The sequence below is a fragment of the Orcinus orca genome, chromosome 12 (genome assembly GCF_937001465.1).
Source record: "Orcinus orca chromosome 12, mOrcOrc1.1, whole genome shotgun sequence".
NCBI lineage: Eukaryota > Metazoa > Chordata > Mammalia > Artiodactyla > Delphinidae > Orcinus > Orcinus orca.
This window is the reverse complement of record NC_064570.1, coordinates 4,954,844-4,974,097: the sequence shown is the minus strand read 5'-3', so window position 1 is coordinate 4,974,097 and position 19,254 is coordinate 4,954,844. Positions and strand designations below refer to the sequence as shown.

Genomic DNA, 19,254 nt, shown 5'->3' with positions numbered 1-19,254 from the left:
TAGATAAGAAAATAAATTTTTTAAAAAAGGTATTCTAAAACAAATAATTGTTTTGTTTTGGATATCTATAGATTTTACTTTCTGAATAAATTCCCTCAGGAGAAAGTTTGTGACAGTGAACTACGCGCTGCCATTCACTTACTGTCTCCTTAAAGTTACCATGCCTAGACCTGGTGATGATTTTTGCTCGAGGCAGCAAGTTACCCTGTAGGTAGATTTGTCAAAATGTTCATCTTGTTTCTTGTTACGGTTTTGAGTGAAATAATTGTAATCTTTTTGGGTTTTTTGTTTTTTAAATATTTAACCTTTCTTGTCTTCTTAACATACTGTTAGTTGTAAAGTCTTTAAGGCAGAAGTGTATAATCTGAAGTCAGTATAGCTGAGTGACATTGAGTAAGTCAGGTTTCTGCCCATTAGTTTGTCATTTTTGAATGAGAAATAGGTATTATAATAATATCTACCTCTAAGGTTTAAAAAGGATTAACTTTATGGATATAAAATGCTGAGTACAAAGCCCTATATATGTTATTTTTTGTTAATAATAATATTAGCTGTGGCTTCATTTTTGTATCTCATGCTGTACTCTATCTAGTAAATATTGGATAGTTATGGGGCACTTATTGTGGTCAGTGCAAAGAGAGGGGAGGTGAGTGATTCCAGACTTCTTGGAGCTTTTTAGATAGTAATGTACATAAGACTTAAGTCAAAAGAACAAATGATAGAATGGGAATCTAGGAAACATCCTGTCTGAGAGAACCTGGAGAAATTTTCGTTGAGGTGATTTCTGAAATTGGATTTTTGATGACTTGGGAAAGAAAACGGGCATAAGTAGAAATGGTAGTCCTTTTTATTTTTAATCTTCTTTCCTAAGTGTGCTGTCAACAAGTAAATGTTTCAATTTAGTAGTTTAAAACATCACATTTTAAAACAAATGGTTGTTTTTCTATGCCTTTAATAATTTTTATGTCTGCTAGATGGGGGAATGAATAAGATCCAGTACAAGGTTTCACATATGAATAGTGAAATGATTCTATTAATGCTATATGTGGAAGCATTTCATGCTTCCATGGACAGTAACTGCTTTTATATGAGTGATTGTTAGCGACAGAAACGCAGCCCAGAGTTGCCAGAGGATTTCATGCCAGTTCTTCTTACTCTCGCTCTTTTTCTTTTTTTTTTTTTTAACATCTTTATTGGGGTATAATTGCTTTACAGTGGTGTGTTAGTTTCTGCTTTATAACAAAGTGAATCAGTTGTACATATACATATGTTCCCATATCTCTTCCCTCTTGCATCTCCCTCCCTCCCACCCTCCCTATCCCACCCCTCCAGGCGGTCACAAAGCACCGAGCCGATATCCCTGTGCCATGCGGCTGCTTCCCACTAGCTATCTACCTTACGTTTGTTAGTGTATATATGTCCATGACTCTCTCTCGCCCTGTCACAGCTCACCCTTCCCCCTCCCCATATCCTCAAGTCCGTTCTCCAGTAGGTCTGTGTCTTTATTCCTGTCTTACCCCTAGGTTCTTCATGACTTTTTTTTTCCCTTAAATTCCATATATATGTGTTAGCATACGGTATTTGTCTTTCTCTTTCTGACTTACTTCACTCTGTATGACAGACTCTAGGTCTATCCACCTCATTACAAATAGCTCAATTTCGTTTCTTTTTATGGCTGAATAATATTCCATTGTATATATGTGCCACATCTTCTTTATCCATTCATCCGATGATGGGCACTTAGGTTGTTTCCATCTCTGGGCTATTGTAAATAGAGCTGCAATGAACATTTTGGTACATGACTCTTTTTGAATTTTGGTTTTCTCAGGGTATATGCCCAGTAGTGGGATTGCTGGGTCATATGGTAGTTCTATTTGTAGTTTTTTAAGGAACCTCCATACTGTTCTCCATAGTGGCTGAACCAATTCACATTCCCACCAGCAGTGCAAGAGTGTTCCCTTTTCTCCACACCCTCTCCAGCATTTACTGTTTCTAGATTTTTTGATGATGGCCATTCTGACTGGTGTGAGATGATATCTCATTGTAGTTTTGATTTGCATTTCTCTAATGATTAATGATGTTGAGCATTCTTTCATGTGTTTGTTGGCAAGCTGTATATCTTCTTTGGAGAAATGTCTATTTAGGTCTTCTGCCCATTTTTGGATTGGGTTGTTTGTTTTTTTGTTATTGAGCTGCATGAGCTGCTTGTAAATTTTGGAGATTAATCCTTTGTCAGTTGCTTCATTTGCAAATATTTTCTCCCATTCTGAGGGTTGTCTTTTGGTCTTGTTTATGGTTTCCTTTGCTGTGCAAAAGCTTTGAAGTTTCATTAGGTCCCATTTGTTTATTTTTGTTTTTATTTCCATTTCTCTAGGAGGTAGGTCAGAAAGGATCTTGCTGTGATTTATGTCACAGAGTGTTCACTCTTTTTCTTTTTAAGCATTAGGCAGCCATTGATATTTGAACTTGCTGGGAAATGCAATTAGAAATCACTTGATCATTTTTGTCCTTTTATGGGAAACTGTTTGCATATATTTAGTTCAGTCTTTTCAGCCTTAACTATGGCATTATTAAGATCATATTTAGCTTCCCAAATGGTCATGGGTACTGTAAGTGGCTCTGCTCTAGTGAAAGTTTACTAATTTTGGTCATGATTGGGACAGACCAATATTATTTGGCCATAGTTTGGCCATAACTTGTGATACATAAGTTGAGTTTCAAAATACAGTAATTACAATTAAATTAGTGGAATTAATATATGAAAATTGGAATGAGGACTTAACGTGACAGTTTTTCAATATTTGTAGGAGTTAGGTGTTTCTTATGGAGGAAGAATATTGAGAATAGTCCTTTTGTTATTAACTTGGAAAATATTTGACATAAAACTTTAAAAGTTCTTTGAATTTAGCAAATATTTCATTGTGCTAATAAGCATTTGTTGAATGCTTGCTGCCTATAAAGACATTCCTAGATGATGATTTCCACAAACTGAATGTAAAAGTGTTCTAATTTTTATATATTATTAGAAAATAACTTGCTCTGAAAACATGATGGTTGACGGACTCAAATTCAAGTTGAAATTTTTTTTGAAGTCAACTATATAACTAGAGTCAGTGAGCAATTTAATTATGTATAATCTCTTTTAAGAAATGTTCCTCAATGTACGTTTCTTAAACTAATTTAAGATTGTATGTACAACTGGGGATAGTTATATGTTAGGCTTTATCACTTGGCTTAAGATGTATATATTCATAAGTGTGTTATTGGAACCTTGGTTTGCTTAAATATGTAACACTTTAGAATTCCTTTCTAGGTGGTTTTAGATTATGAACTTTCACATTAAGAGCACAGTAGGGGAAGAAGTCTTGTGCTCATTTGCCTGACTACAAATGTATAATTAAAAGAGTCTGTCAGCAGGGGTTGGGGCAATCAGTGTGTTCTGATGCTTCATGTTATAATTACTTTGTTGTTCAAACAGATATTGTAATGAGAGCATAATTTTAAATTTCAGAGGTCAGTGACTCGAGGTTGTTGTTGTTTTGGCTTTAATCAAAAACAAAGGTAGTTTCTCAAATTTTGAGAATTTTTTTTACTTAATATTTGTATATCGTTGTATACAGCAAATGAAATGGATGGTTTTTTTTTTAAGGTTTATTATTATTATTTTTTTGGCTGCATTGGGTTTTCGTTGCTGCACGCGGGCTTTCTCTAGTTGCGGCGAGCAGGGGCTACTCTTCGTTGCTGTGCACGGGCTTCTCATTGCGGTGGCTTCTCATTGCAGAGCACGGGCTCTAGGCACGTGGGCTTCAGTAGTTGAGGTGCACGAGCTTAGTTGCTCCGCGACATGTGGGATCTTCCCAGACCAAGGCTCGAACCTGTGTCCCCTGCACTGGCAGGCTGATTCTTAACCACTGTGCCACCAGCGAAGTCCCCTGAAATGGATGTATGTATTGTGTATTAAGACAAGATTTTCGTTTTCCCCTATTGAAAATTTTAGTGAGCGGAGGAATTGTGTATTAAGTTGCCACAGGTTTATCATTTTTGTGTCATTGAAATTTGATAGGCATTTCTCTCATTTAGGGTAAAAAGTGTATTTGTAGGTGTGAGCAATCTGTTTTACCAGGTACTTCTCTGCCAGTTGTTGATACTGTTCTTCATGTGACTTTATCAGGAATTCATTGACAGAGAACATGATGTGGAATTGGGAAAAAAACACTAAATAAATTTACCAGATAATTAATCTGTTTCTTTATCTGCATCCAAATTCCCTACCAGCTCTAAAATTCTATGAGAACAAGATGTGCTTAAAATTCCACATAAAAAAATGTTTAAAGGTAAAATGGTGAAGTAGAAAAACTTCTAGAGAGTCAAGACTTCAGTGTTCTGTTTCTGGCCCTTTCACTAATTTATGATGCTATTTTAAGGCAATTTACTTAATTTTAGGGCTCTCATGTAGGTGATGTCATGTTTTAGGAATTGGTTGTTGAGAGTTGCAGGCTCTAATGTTCTCCCTGATAGAACACTTCCTGTCTGTATGACTTGGGCGAACCTTATGGGCCTTAACCTCCTCATTAACATGTTAGTGAGAATTATAGGACCTCAGTCTTATGGCTGTTAGGATGACTGAGTGAGGTGATGTGTTTATATTGCTTAGTGTGGTACTCGACAAACAGTAAGTGTTTAATGAAAGCTTGGGTAGTATCAGCATCATTTTCATTTCTGAATTTATTTATCATCACGTGAGAGACTAAGAGCTACTTGACATTTATTTCTCTATAGTACATTTGCTAAGAATATAGACCATAATAAAGTATTATTGGTAAATGCGTCTGTTTCATAATCAGTTAGGAATGGTATTATAGAGCTGTTTTATATGCTACTAAACTTTAACTTATTAAATAAATAAAGATACATTCCATTTCCTTGAATGCTGTCTTGTCATTTCAGACTCCCTTAAATAAAAAAAAACCAAGGTCATCAGTTTTGAGCTTTGAACTTTTTTTAAACACAGGAATTATTTATGAATAACTTGTCTTTGCTATCATTTTGCTATATTATATCATTTGTTATATTAAGATACAACTTTAGTCTTGCAGTTGTAAAAAGACTGACCCTTATTTACTCCGTTCTTCTGATATATTGAAACAAGGTAATATTGAGCTGATAGAATAAAGGAACAGCACTGTCTTGTGGGATATGAAAATCAGCGCTCATGAGCATTATGCTAGAGAGTCTGAGTGAGTTGACTAGAAGAGAAGTAAGAGAACAAGAATAAAAGATAAGGGGTAAGGATTTTCAAATGTAACTGGCAACTTAAATAGGAGGTCAAAAAGAAGCAGGCCCAGAAACAAAGATAAATGATCAAGGGAGACTGGAGGCTTATATAGGCAGACACAGTAATAATGAATACAGGAGAGCACTGTGGGGAAACAGTTTGGTGTTTGATTTCAGTGATGCTCCCCAATAATAAAAGCACAGTCGTTCAATTCAGTAAATCTGATAGCTAAAGACAATGCACAGATAGCTATCAGTTATAGTATGACACACTTAGAGCAAAGGATAAATAAAAGTAAATATTAAAGAAAGCATTCTGGACGTAAGTGATAAATTGCATGAAGTTGTGGGTATCAGGATCCATGTTTGTGAATAGGCCAATTTATTGACAGCGTGGAGTGAATGTAAGCGAGAAATGGCACCTGAAGTTAGTATGGATTGAAATGAATGGGTGAATGTACAGCAGCCTCTCTGTCAAGGCAAAAGAAAGCTGATAACTGCATTTCAGACTTTCTTCAAAACCAATTGGTCTTTGTCCTCAAGTATTAAAACTTCACACTGACTCAGAAAACTCATTCAGGGTCAATAATAGCTGAGACATAATTGGGGACTAGTTTGCAGAAGGGAGGTAATGAGCTGAACATGGTGAGTTGAGAGTGCTTTGGAGACAGTGACACACACATGTCAAGTTGGCAGTTGAATTTGGAGGTCTAGAAATAAGGACTGTGCTGGAAATGTAAATTTGCGAATAAGTGGATACAAAAAAACCCGTATTATTATTTATTGCTGAAGATTTGGTGGCACATTATATAAAATGCTTTTGGTGACTGTAAAACAGAAATTAAAATAATTTGTAATGAGCTGTTTTTTCCACATCAGTTTCTCAGCTGTTTATTCCTGAAATACTATTTGAAATATGACAGTAAAAATAAATTAATGCCTCAACCACAGTTTCTAGGAGATACACCATATTTGGTGTATCTCCAAGACCATATTTGGTGTATCTCCATTTTGCCGTCAGTCCTCTCTGCTTCATTTCATCCTTTTCTTTGTCCCAAATTATTTATTAAAGTGAGAAATTTGGGGAGTAGATTCTTACTGCAGGTATTCTGGGATATAGAAGTAGATACCCTATAATCTTACTCTATCTCTTGTTTGTTTATAGCTGAAAGAGAACCTTTATGGATATGTTTTATTGACTTCTGTAGTGTTTGCCAATTCCAGGTTGCCTTTATTATCTGTTTAAGAAACAGAAAGAAAATACAGGGAGAACTTATATTTGTAGTGAATAATTACTAGGCTCAAACTCACTGTTAAAGGCATTAACTCTTCCTGAGTTAGAATGGTCCACAGTTGTATAAAAGTGGCTTCTGAGTGGAATGATCTTAAAACCTTTTTTAAAATGAAGTTTAATATGCTCATAGATTAAAAATATGTAATTCTGTAGAGCCTGATGTAGAAAACATCCTCTGCTAACAGCCAGCACCACCCACAGTCACTTCTTACTCTTGAAGAGATTCTTTAGGTATTTATTCTCTATTGCTGCATTTTGTGCTTACCTTGCTACTAGTTAACTTTTAGTTTTCATCTCACTCTTTCATTGTGTGAGAACTCATGGGGCCCTTTCCATTTGGAAGCTCTTATCATTCAGTTTTGTTTTAAAAGTATGTAATACGTTGATGATTTTTCTCCTGCTTCCTTTTTCTTGGTGAGACATCAGTAATTCAGTTTTTGGACCTCTTGGACTAGTTCTCTAATTTTTATACTCTTTCTCCGCTGTTTTCCATCTCTGTCTTTGCTGCTACGTGGAGGGAGAATTCAGTTTTTATCTTCAAACCCCTCTATCAACGTTTTTTATTTTTACTATCATATTTAAGTTTCAAGAGTTCCTTTTTATGTTTTGAATTCTTTTCATAGCATTTTTTACTTGTTTCAGGGATGCAGTATCTTCTCTTAACTCTCTGAGTCTTTTTGAGTTTTTCTTCTCACTGCCCAGTGATTGTTTTCTTCAGGTGGTTTCCTGTTGTTGGGTTGGCCAGACTTTCCAGAGAAAGGTCTTCCAGTTTCTTGCCCCCAGTGTGTGGGCTGGCTGTCCTCATTCTGGGTGTGGAGTGGGAGAAAAGACTGGATACCTCAGCCTTCACTGTGTAAATGATCCTGTCAGCTGCCCATCAAAACCCAGTTCTAGAAAGTGGAACTCTTTAGGAATACATTTCTAGCCTTTTGCTAGAAATTAGGGAGTGCTAGATAGCCAGCTTTAGTTTAAGGATAAGGGGATGCGGAGATTCAGCTGTTCCTTCAGTTTTCCAGTCTTAGCCCCACCCTCACCCCCGACTTTTACTGCTGCCAATTTCCTAAGCCTTTATGGAGGCTCTAAGTATAAGTTGGTTTCTTCTTGCCTGGGCTAGCTAGCTAAGTCCCTGACTACTTAGCCATCTGCTTTCTAGTTTCCAAATTGTTTCCTTTCCCATTTTCTTCTTCCTTATGATTTTGTGCATTTTAAACCGTACAGTGTTTTAGAAGAATTTTAGGAAGGAGTGAAAATTACATTAGATACATTATTAGTTATACTAGATACTACATTAGATATTAGTTATACTACATACTAGATACTATTAGATACTACGTTAGTTTCACCTTTTTTGTCTATAAGTGTTTTCGAAACCATAAGCAAAACTGTTTGTTTTGAAGCAAACATTAGGGTAGGTATAATTTTCTTCTATTTTTGTATTTTTAACAGGCACCTAAGTTGATGAATTTATTAAGAGTATCATTTACCAAGGTGTTGTACAACTCAAAAATTTATTCCTCCGATAAAGCACAATTCAAATTATACTGCAGCTTTATTCTTTGTTCCTGTCATGCAAATAATATCCGTTCCTTTTTAAATCCTCTGACTTTTGTCTTCCCCATGTATAAAAATTTCTGTGGCAAGTCACTTAAGATTTTAATTTTCATTCTTAGGCCTTTCTAAAATATTTTGGATTATAAATGTTCCTCAGTTGTCCTTGTATTAGTATCTGTATGCATTAATAATACCACAAACACATGCTTTTTAGTGTCTTTGTCTACTAATTATAACATCTGTGTCAGTTTTAGGTTGATTTCGATTGATTGATTTTTCTTATATGTGTTTCATTTTTCTCCTCCTTTGCCTGTTAATTTTTTTTTAAGTTTTTTTTTTTTTTTTGATGACCATTTTTAAAGTCTTATTGAATTTGATACAATATTGCTTCTGTTTTATGTTTTGGTATTTTGGCCCCTAGGCATGTGGGATCTTAGCTGCCCAGCCAGGGATTGAACCTGCACCCTGGGCATTGGAAGGCAAAGTCTTAACCAGTGGACCGCCAGGGAAGTTCCTGCCTGTTAATTTCTGATTAGATGCCAGATAGTGTGAATTTTACCTTGTTGGGGGGACATATTCCTGTAGTTATTCTTGGGCTTTGTTCTGGGACACAGTTAAATTGGAAACAGTTTGATCCTTTTAGATCTTGCTTTTAAGATTTATTTAGGCAGTATTTGGAACAGTGTTCGGACTACTGACTAATTATTTTCCACTACTGAGGCAAGACCTCTGTGTACTTTACCCAGTGTCTGTATATCATGAAGTCTTTCCCGTCTGGCTCTGTGTGAGAACCTGGCACTTTTACCTTGAATCCTTTGGCTAGTTGTTTCTCTGGCCTCTGGTATTTCTTCCCACATAGGCGCTGATCAGTGTTCAGTTGAATACTTGAGTCAACTTTGTGCAGATCTCCAGAGTTCTCTTTCTGTGCAGCTCCTTCCAGTATTCTTTTTGGTGAGCTCTAGCTGCTTTGGTCTCCCAAGACCCTAAGCTTAGTCGTCTCAACTCAGAGAGGCAGCCTGGCACTGTTCCCAGGGCTGCAGCCTAGAGATTCCCAGGCCAGGGAGCTGGGACAGTAATGGGTCTTACTTCATTGATTTCCCATCTCTCAGCCTCACTGTCCTATTGCCTGAGGTCCAGAGACTTGAGGACTGATGTTTCTTTTGTTTTGCCTGGTTTTTTTTTTTTTGGTTGTTTCAGGCAAGAGAGTCTTGTTCGTGTTACTTTATCTTGGCCTGAAGGAGACGTCCCTTATTTGTACAGATATAGAGACACTTATAGGTTCATTAAAATATAAACATACACACACGCGCACACACACAAGGAACTTTATAAAATTTATCTATAAAAAATTGATAAAATACAAATTTTAGTGAGAAAATATCGTCAACAGTTTTCAACATAAAAATTAAACTCTGGATTTTAAAATTGGTTTTTATTGCCACAGTAGAGGTACATCTACACATTTTATATTTGGCACACAGATAACCCTGACTGACGTTCCCAGTTTCTTGACTCATTGACTCCTCAGGTCTGTCAGTTTTTCATGGTGTCCCCTAGGTGAAAAGAAATACTTCGTAGTTTTTCTTCTTATTATTAAATAGTTACTTCCAAACAACTTAGTTTATCAAAACAACTTAAACTGAAAAAATTTATTTTATTTATAAATAGCCACATTATTTATTAATGGGATTTGTTTTCCCTTGGGCACTGTTCACATTCTCAAACCTGGGAATCAGATTGGACACTACCACCCTGTTTTCCTGTTCCACATTGAGTTTTGCATGGACTTGGCTTTTTATTACAGCAACCACTGAAAACCTAGCATCACAAAGATAAGACATCATCACAAGGAATATAACGTGATCTAATATTGATAAAGTCCAGTATTTTGAGCTAGAAGTTTGCATGGTATCTGACAGGCATCAACTATTGCTGTTTCCCTTGAAATTTCAAGTACCCCCGTGGTACCCCTGTGAGCATACTGTGGTATCTCTGAGTTTACTCCTTGGGAACACATAGATGGCCTACCATAGGTTGGTGTGCTTTGTTTTGTTTCTCGTTTCCCCTCACAACATTTGGGTGCATTTTCATACTAATGGTATTAACAGAAAATAGAGGCAGAAGCGTATACTTTAAGAACTTATTTCTATCCCTATTGGCTGAGTTCCATAGATTTTTTCCTAGTATGGCATCTGCAAACATATGAGTTGTAGTAGAAAGCTGTTTTTTAATACCAGTTTTATTTTCTTTGATTGGAATCTCACCGTTCAGTAAATAGTAATCTTTAAAGATGAAAGTTCAACAACAGGTATTGTTTATGTATGGTACCTGGCACTGAACCATATGCATTTATTTATACCATTCTTATATTTATTTATAAATTTATATTGTTTTTAATTTTTAAAGAATTTATATTTGTGAAATATTTATAAATATATTTGTATATTATCTCTAAAGCTTAAAGCAAGAAATGGTTCTGAAGTTATTATATCTTAGGTGAAAGGGAAGTAATGGCCAACTCTACTTCTAAACCTCCCTATAGCTTGGCAGTGTTTTCAGCCTGGGGCTCACTAAGTCAGTTGAAGATACCAAGGAAATGAAACGTAGATGTTCTCTACTAAAACTAGTATTTAAGATGGTATGGTTAAAGAGTAACTGTACAGTTCACTGTTTTCAAAGTAAGGTCTGTTAGAAATACAGTTAAGACTATTCTCGCATTTATTCCTTGTTGTGATTACTTTTACAATGAAATGGTTCTATGATTACTACTTGAAATGCTTAAAACAAATGGCATCTGTCTTATACAGTAGTGTCTGTTGGCAAAATACTTTTTCCTAATCTTGAGTTCAGCCAGTGTTATTAAAAGTAGTTGTAACGATATGGAAAAATTGGTGAATTTTAGAATGAAAATATTGGTTCAGTTCCTGAATTGGCAAGGTGTTCGTCAGTTGACCTTGACAGGTGACTTGCTTAAATTAGCCTCGATGACCTTGTATTTACTCATAAGTAAAATATAGGAATGATAACACGCTTTTCATGATAACCTGAGGATAACACTATACATAAGTTTCTTGGTACATAAGAGCACTGCAGGGGTTGTGATTGCCTTGTTCACTCTTATACTCTTAGTATCTGGCTCCATGCTTTTGGTACATAGTAGGTGCTCAACAAATATTTGTTGAATTAGCTATCAATACCCAGTAGTCTCACACTCAGGCTTTTTGCCAAGAGAAGAATTTAAAAGGTTTATAATGTCATAGCAAAACAATGTGAGCATAGCTTAATAATTGCAACAGGTTATTATCATGAAAGATGTGCTCTCTCTTTGAAAAGAAAAATTTGTAATAGTATGCTTTGTAAATTTTTTAGGAGGAGCAAAATCGAGGCAAGCCTAATTGGGAGCATCTCAATGAAGATTTACATGTACTGATCACTGTGGAAGATGCTCAAAACAGAGCAGAGATCAAACTGAAGAGAGCCGTTGAGGAGGTGAAGAAATTACTGGTACCTGCAGTAAGTAATAATTTCCAAATCATTTACTATAGAGTAATAGACAAACATAGACATTTAAGCTCCAGTCCTTAAATGGGAAAATCTGTTCCCTGTTTATTTTTTGTGAAGGGAATCTTGTGAGGGGAGCAAACTCAATTAGTGGCCTGTTTTTTCAAAAGTATTATTACCTTTGCATCACTCTGTTATAGGGTAGGAATGTAGGTGCGTCATCAGTAAGTAGGGTGATGAAAGCTTTCTCTATTTTTTTGGATCAGTTTCTCATTGCAAGCAAGTAATGGGTGTACAGAAGTCTGTACAAATTAATACTTATGTTGGGTGAGCTGTGTTAGTGGGAGCACATTATTTGAGTTGTCTGTGGGTTCCACGTACTCTCCTGGCATATATCATTGTTTACCACATAAAGGTTAATGTTTCATAGTGAAATTTTCCCATAATATGGTAAGATTTTCTTTTAGAAAAATAAGAGCTAACTTTTACTAATGTACCAAGCACCATTCTGAGCACTTTTCACACTTTTAACTCACTTAATATTTCTAAGATAATAAAAACTATTGAAGTTCATACTTAGGGATTGTAGATAAGACACCAAAAGGTATTTTGGAGGGTGACATAAGAAAAGACCCCAAGGAGAGGAGTCACTGAGGCTGGAGGAAAACCAGGAGTGTGGAGTCCTGGAAGCCAAGAGAAGTTTGTTGCTGAAGATTGTTCAATTAAGATAAGAATGGGGAGTTAACCATTGGATTTAGCAAGTAGTAGTCATTGGTGACCTTGCCAAACAGATTTTTGGATGGTGGATTTAAAAGCCTGATTAGCTCAAGTTCAAGAAAGAATGGGACAACAGAAAAAGGAGTTGAAATTTTTTCCCCTAAGATTTCATTATTTATGTAAATGATCCTTTCAGTACTCTTAGCCTCTCAGTTCTTTTATTGCTTCATCTTCAGTGATCTTATCCTCCACTCCATATAAAGTGCATTTTAAATTTTAGTACTTTACTCATATTAAAGTTTCTAAGTTGCCTTCCAGAAAATTTGTACCAATTTGTAGTCCTGCCAATGTTATCTGAAAATACCTGTTTCTCAACACAGTCTCAAACCCTGGGTGTTACTAAATTTTTTAATCTTTAATCACAAAAATGTGAATATAATAATTCTCATGGTTCTTAAAAATATTTATATTAGATGAGTTTTTACATTAGCTTTTTGTAACAAAAATTCTAAATCTTCATGATCACATTTTGAACAGGTACACAATCCCTGGTTTCATATTGTTTCTGTGGGGAATATTGATTCAGTTTACATATCATTTACAGAATGAATTTATAGCTGAAGTATGGGATTACCTTTGTATTATTTCAGTATAAATGTTTCTTACCTATCCATGTAGAATAAATTTTTTTCTGGAAAGAGGTAGAAAGAGAGTTGTGTGTAGTTTAATGTTTTTGTGCCTATTATGTTTAATGTTATATAGCAAAAGATCTAATCCTGGCTTAAGGGACCTGGGGGTGTGGAGGGGAGAGTTGGTAGACTTTGTGCTTGATTTAAAATTTTATAATTAAATGTAATAAATATTCCATTTTGTATTTTACATCTGGAGATAAGGCTAATAAATCTCGGTTAAGGTTGTAGCTGTGCTCCTTGTGACATAATTCTAATTTTTCTAATAATTTTGATGATTTGAATGTGTCTCCATCAGTTTACGTAACACCACACATAACTTAATGTTTAGAGTTCAAACTTTTAAAATTCAAATTAGGGTTTCAAAACAACCTTACAAAGTAAGTTCTTTCCCCCCCATTTTTCCAGCAAGCACAAGAACTCAGAGAAACCTTAGCATTTTCTAATTTCACTGCAAAAGTAATAGGGATTTTGAGATGATCACACTTCATTCATTTGTAGAGTCATAATGTTTTACCTCACGAACTTGTTTACCCTGGATAATACCATTTTTATTTCAGATGTTTCTTTGATTTCAGTAATCCGTTTATTTTAATCTCTTTTGTTTCTTAAATCACAGAATAAACCATGCATAACTAGAGAAGAGTCATTTCTTTAGTTACATATAGTATAACTAGTCTGGCAAGTCTAAATCTGTTACCATCAAGTATCTACTAAAAATATCCTTTTCATTGTAGGTACAGTTAATCAGTTGTTTAATCTCATTTCCATAAATCTGAACCATACCTCCTTACATTCTTGAGATCTTCAATATACTCTCATAAGTACAGTGAAACATTTTGTGAAAATCAAATCATACTCACTGATAGAAAAGGACTGTTGAGCAGTGCCCTGATTTTGCTCATCTTTGGGGACTTAGGTCATCCTTGGCAGAGACCAACTGCTGAGGTATTGATAAGTCTATCTCCAAAAGTATTTCTTGAAGACATATATTCTTGCCAACCCAGTTAAAATAACCTGTCTTTTCACTTTTAGTCTTAACCCATTCAGTTCATTCTCTCATAAGTTAGTACGAGTGATTTTTTTTTTCTTTAAATAAATCATATAAAGATTATCAGTGACTTGCCATTTCACTCCTCTGGAAGTGGGGTAACAAGTGAGTTATCTGCTCTGAAATTCCTTATTGTATACTGAAGAAATGGCTCTTAATTGTAAACAAAGTATGGGTAGTTGTAAAAATTTTAAAGTCAGAGAAGGAAAATGTTTATGAAATAATTAATTTTAGGACTTTTGATGGCTTCATATAAGTATAAAGTAAAATTTCACATGTATTGTAAGTATTGGTTCTCTCCAAGTTAGCTTATAAATGGGAGAAAGACTTTTGAAGTACTAGGATGCAGTATAAGGAAATGAGTGAAAAAACATTATTCCTCCTAAAAAGATTATGGGGAAATCCTCAAACTGGTAGAATTTTACTGAGTATATAGGTAGAACATTAAGCAAAGGTTATATAGGAAGAAACAATCATGTCAAGATTTGATACGGTAATAGCCTTCTCATTTTAAGTGAACCCTATAAGGAAATTAGTGTTACTTGGAATTATTAGGGATTTGTGATTCTGCATTTGTGATTTCTGGTTTTATGTAACTGCTTTGTTCTAAAAGTTAATTGCGTGGAAAAACTAGCTTTTATGATATTTATGGAGTTTTACAATATCGACTATTTCCTAATTTTAGCTAAATATTTAAGACAGGATATGTTGATCATTTTTGTTTGTTATTAGGCCGAATTGCAATGTGCTGCTATATGCTTTCCTATAAATTTTTGTTTCTTTAATTAAACTTCTATGATGCAGTTACTAATTTTATATAACCCTATGATAAATTACTTCATAATTAGACAAATGGTATTTTTAGTAGATTATTTATTTACTAATTTTATATATCTAAACCTTAGGCTTTTAGACATGTGTGTTGAACTGGTTTATTATAATTAGAAAACTTCCTTCAGATGACATTTTAATGCTTGTTCTTATTCACATCATAATTCTCACACTTTTCCTGTGAGCCTTTCAAAATAAACTGGGCTGTTAAATTTCTTGGCTGAACTTCTTACAGTCTTTGCTTAGCATTTACCTAATGTGCTTACAAATATACAGAATTTTGGGAAATTATGACTTCTTATCTTTGTATATTCAAATCACTTTAACATAGATTTGATCCGTACAGAGAGCTTGTATATTAAATTAATTTACTCATTTGCCAATTCTGTCATCAGATGTTTTTGTTTCCTTTATTCTTGCTACACTGATACTGTAATATGCTATAAATTCCCATTTCTTTTGCCTTTTGTAACAGAGTATCTAAACCTGCTTTTAATTAATTTGGTCTTAATATTCTCATGTACATATTAGGACAATTGATTAGTTATTGTGCAGGCCCTTGTTAACCATTTTAAGGACTTCAGCTTTTAGTCTAGAATGGGTGAAACCATTGGAGTGCTTAAGGAGAGGGGAATGAATGACATAATCTGATTAATATTCTATAAGGATTGCTGGCCTGCTCTGTTTAAAACAGAATAAAGAACACAAGGTGAAAGAAAGGAAGCTCTTGTAGGAGTCTGCAAATTATGGCCCATGGGCCAAATCCAGCCTCCCACCTGTGTTTGAATAGCCCATGAGCTAAGAATGGTTTTTACATTTTTTAACGGCTGGGGAAAAAAATCAGAATAATAATATTTGGAGAAGAAGAATATATCATGAAATGTGAAAATTATATGAAATTCAAATTGCATTGTCTGACAAGTTTTATTGAAACACAGCCATGCTTATGCTTATTCATTTACGTGTTGTCTGTGGCTGCTTCTGCGCTCCAGTGGTGAGTTGAGTAACTGCCACAGAGACCATATGCCCGGAAAAGCCATTTACTGTCTGGCTTATTACAGAAGAAGTTTGCCAATTCCTGGACCATTGCATTAATTCAGACGAGAGGTGATGATGGGTTGGGCCAGTGTAGCCATAGCGGTGAGTCATGGTCTGATTGTGAGCATATTTTTACAGTGAAACTGGCAGGTTTTGCTAATGGATTGTCTGTGGGATGTTAGAAAGCAAGGCATCAAGGATGACACCAAGATTTTTAGCCTGAACAACTGGAAGGATATAATTGCTGTTACCTTGATGAAGGATATGTTAGGAACAGATTTTGAAGCGATTACTTGGAACTCAGTTTTGGATCTAGTAAATTTGAGATGCCTGTTGGCTATCCAAGTGTAGCTATTCTAGTATTCTGTTCAGATTAACAAATACTTATTCCAGGTTGGCTGTATTTTAGAACACTAGGGGTACAGAAAATTATTTACGGCAAGATCTTTAATATTTAGGCAATGCCATTTCCCTAACTGTATTTCATGAGATACTTTTCATAGGTATTTGGGGTAAAGGAAGCCTTTAATATGCTAGTAAGTATTGTGAACCTCTGGTAGAAACCATTTCCAAATTTAATTGACCATCAGAATTTTTGTTCTGAGAGTGTATTCACATCTAGCGTTATAGAGATACCTGTTTGAGAAATAATCTGGAAACTCATGATTTAAATACATAGGAGCTGTCTTTTTAATGCTGAAGAATAGTCATTTGAAGACAAGAAGGAAGAAGAGGTGCTTCTTGAGGAATTTTTTCCTTTTTTTTACGCATAAAATAAAAACTCATTCATTTGAAATGTACAGTTTGGCCCTTGACAACTGTATACACTAACAGCCACTTCCACAGTCAAGATTTCCATCATGCCAAAAAGTTTTCTCTTACCGCTTTGCTATCAATTAACTACCCCCCCATGCCCCCAGGCAACAACTGGGGTTAGTTTTGCCTTTTTTTCTATTATGATCTAAAAACTTTATTTTTTCCCCCCAGCCTTATTGGTATAAGATTGACAAATAAAAATTGTTTATATTTAGGATGTACAAGTGCTTTTTTTTTAAGGTGTACAATGTGATGATTTGATATACATCTATACATTGTGAAATGATTATCACAATCAAGTTAATTAACACATTCATCATCCCACATAGTTAGTTTATTTGTATGATCTACTCTCTTAGTAAATTTCAAGTGTACAGTGTTATTAACTGTAACCACCACGCTGTACCTTTGACCCCCAGAACTTACTCATCTCATAACTGAGAGTTTGTACCTTTTTATGGACATCACCCCATTTCCCCTACCACCCCTCCCTTCCCCCAGCACCTGACAACCACCATTCTACTCTCTGGTTTTATGAATTTACCTACTTTAGATGAGTTTGCCTTTTCTAGATTTCATTTTTTGTGCCTGTCTTTCATGTGGCGTGGCTTTTTTGAGGTTCCTCCATGCTGTTATATGTGTCAGTGGGTTGTTCCTTTTTATTGATAATTAGTATTCCATTTGAATACATAAGCCACAGTTTGTTTATCCTTTCACCTGTTGAAGTTTTAATTTTTATTTCTCTGAATACAAGTGATGTGGAGCATCTTTTCATGTGCTGCTTGAGAAATCATATATCTTCTTTGATGAAGCATCTTTAAGTCTTTCTATCATTCTTTATTGTCTTTTTTTTTTTTTTACTATTAAAACAGTTCTTTATATATATTGGGAATACATCCATTATTGGACAGATATTCTAATCTGTGGCTTGCCTTTGTCTTGTGGTTTTGTGGAAAGGCTTTTAATTACAAATCCCATTTCATTCATAAATATAGAACTTAAATTTTTTTTCTTTTTTTTGTATTTTTCAAGGAATTTGTCTTTGTCATCTAAGTTAAACTTTTTATCATGAAGTTGATCATAATATTCCCTTTTTATCTTTTTAAGGTATGTAGGATCTGTAGTAGTGTCCTTGCTTTCATTCATTATGTTAGTAATTTGTGACTTCCTTTTTTTTTTTGATCGGTCCAGCTCTAGAGCTTTATTAATTTTAATCATCTTTTACTGCTACATACCAGTTTTTGGTTTTGTTGATTTTTCTCTATTTATTCCTTTTCTGTTTCATTGATTTCTGCTTTTATATATTCTTTCTACTTTATTAGGGTTTAACCTTATTTTCGCAGCTTCTTAAAGGTAGAAGATTAGTGACTTAAGACCTTTTGTTTATACTAAAAATTTTCTCTCTGAATAATGCTTTACCTGCATCTCAAATATAATATTATGCTGTATTTTTATTACTATTCACTTCACAGTATTTTCTAATTTTTTTCATGATTTCTTCTTTGACCTATGGGTTATTTCCAGATGTTTCCAAATATTTGGGACTTTTAAATTTATCTTATTGTGACTGATTTCTAACTTAATTCTGTTCTTCTCAGAAAATGTTTTCTGTAAGATTTCACTCTCTTTGCATCTAATTAGGACTTTTTATATTGCATCACATTGTCTGTTTTGGTGAATATCCCTTTTACACTTAAAAGCACATGTATTCTGCAGTAGTTGGATATGTGTTTTATAAATGTCATTTAGATGAAGGTGGTTGAAAATGTTCAGTTCTTCTGTCCTTATCCATTTTCCCCCTATTTTTGTTAATTACTAAAAGAGATGTGTAAAGATCTCCATTCATTCGTTGTAATAATATTTATGCATACTAGCGTGTTCTCCTTGAAGGCACTGAAATGGCAGACTAATTTGATGTGTGCACATGTGTACGTGTATGTATGTATAGCTTACATAACCTATATGAACAGTTTGGCATCATTAAAAGATTTCACTCTTCATTTTATGTAATGGCAACTTTCCCCTTGTTTTAATTTTGAAGTCTTTGTCTCCCCCTCCCCCCCAAATGCCAATTATTTAATGCAGCACATTTTCTAGAGCGATAGTAACAAGCAGTATATAGGTGGCAATCAGTGTTCAAGAAGATGTTATAGAGGTTTACAGGAAGATGTCACAGTGGACTGGGGTATTTAGGGGAGAAGATTTCACATAGGTGGGTGAGACTTGAGCTGGAACTTCAAGGTACAAAGTTCCTAGAGACAGAGGGGATTAGTGTATATGCATTTTAGAGGTGGAGAGTTGTGCATTTCAAGTCATTAGAGTGGTAACAAATGCAGTAGGATTGCACAAATCATGCATGGTCAGGGACTGTCACTTAAACTCAGAACTTTTATTTTCTTATATGTAAAATTGGGTTATTGTTGCTTACTTGCCTTAGAAGGACTTTGTAAAGGTAAAAATTATTATTTTAGTTATGTGAAAGTGCAAGACAC

The 19,254-nt window shown here is 34.7% G+C and overlaps 1 protein-coding gene across 9 annotated transcripts in view; it reads left to right on the top strand.

Moving 5' to 3' along the window:
* QKI (QKI, KH domain containing RNA binding) overlaps window positions 1-19,254 on the top strand; it is a 143,590-nt gene that overhangs the window by 90,789 nt on the left and 33,547 nt on the right. For all 9 annotated transcript variants that reach the window (XR_004476378.2, XM_004278864.4, XM_012536412.3 and 6 more), the window contains exon 4: window positions 11,489-11,632. Coding sequence is in view for 8 of the 9 variants with exons in the window: in XM_004278864.4 (XP_004278912.1) it covers window positions 11,489-11,632 (144 nt within the window). In the remaining variant the exon portion in view is untranslated. The remainder of the gene's footprint in view (window positions 1-11,488; window positions 11,633-19,254) is intronic.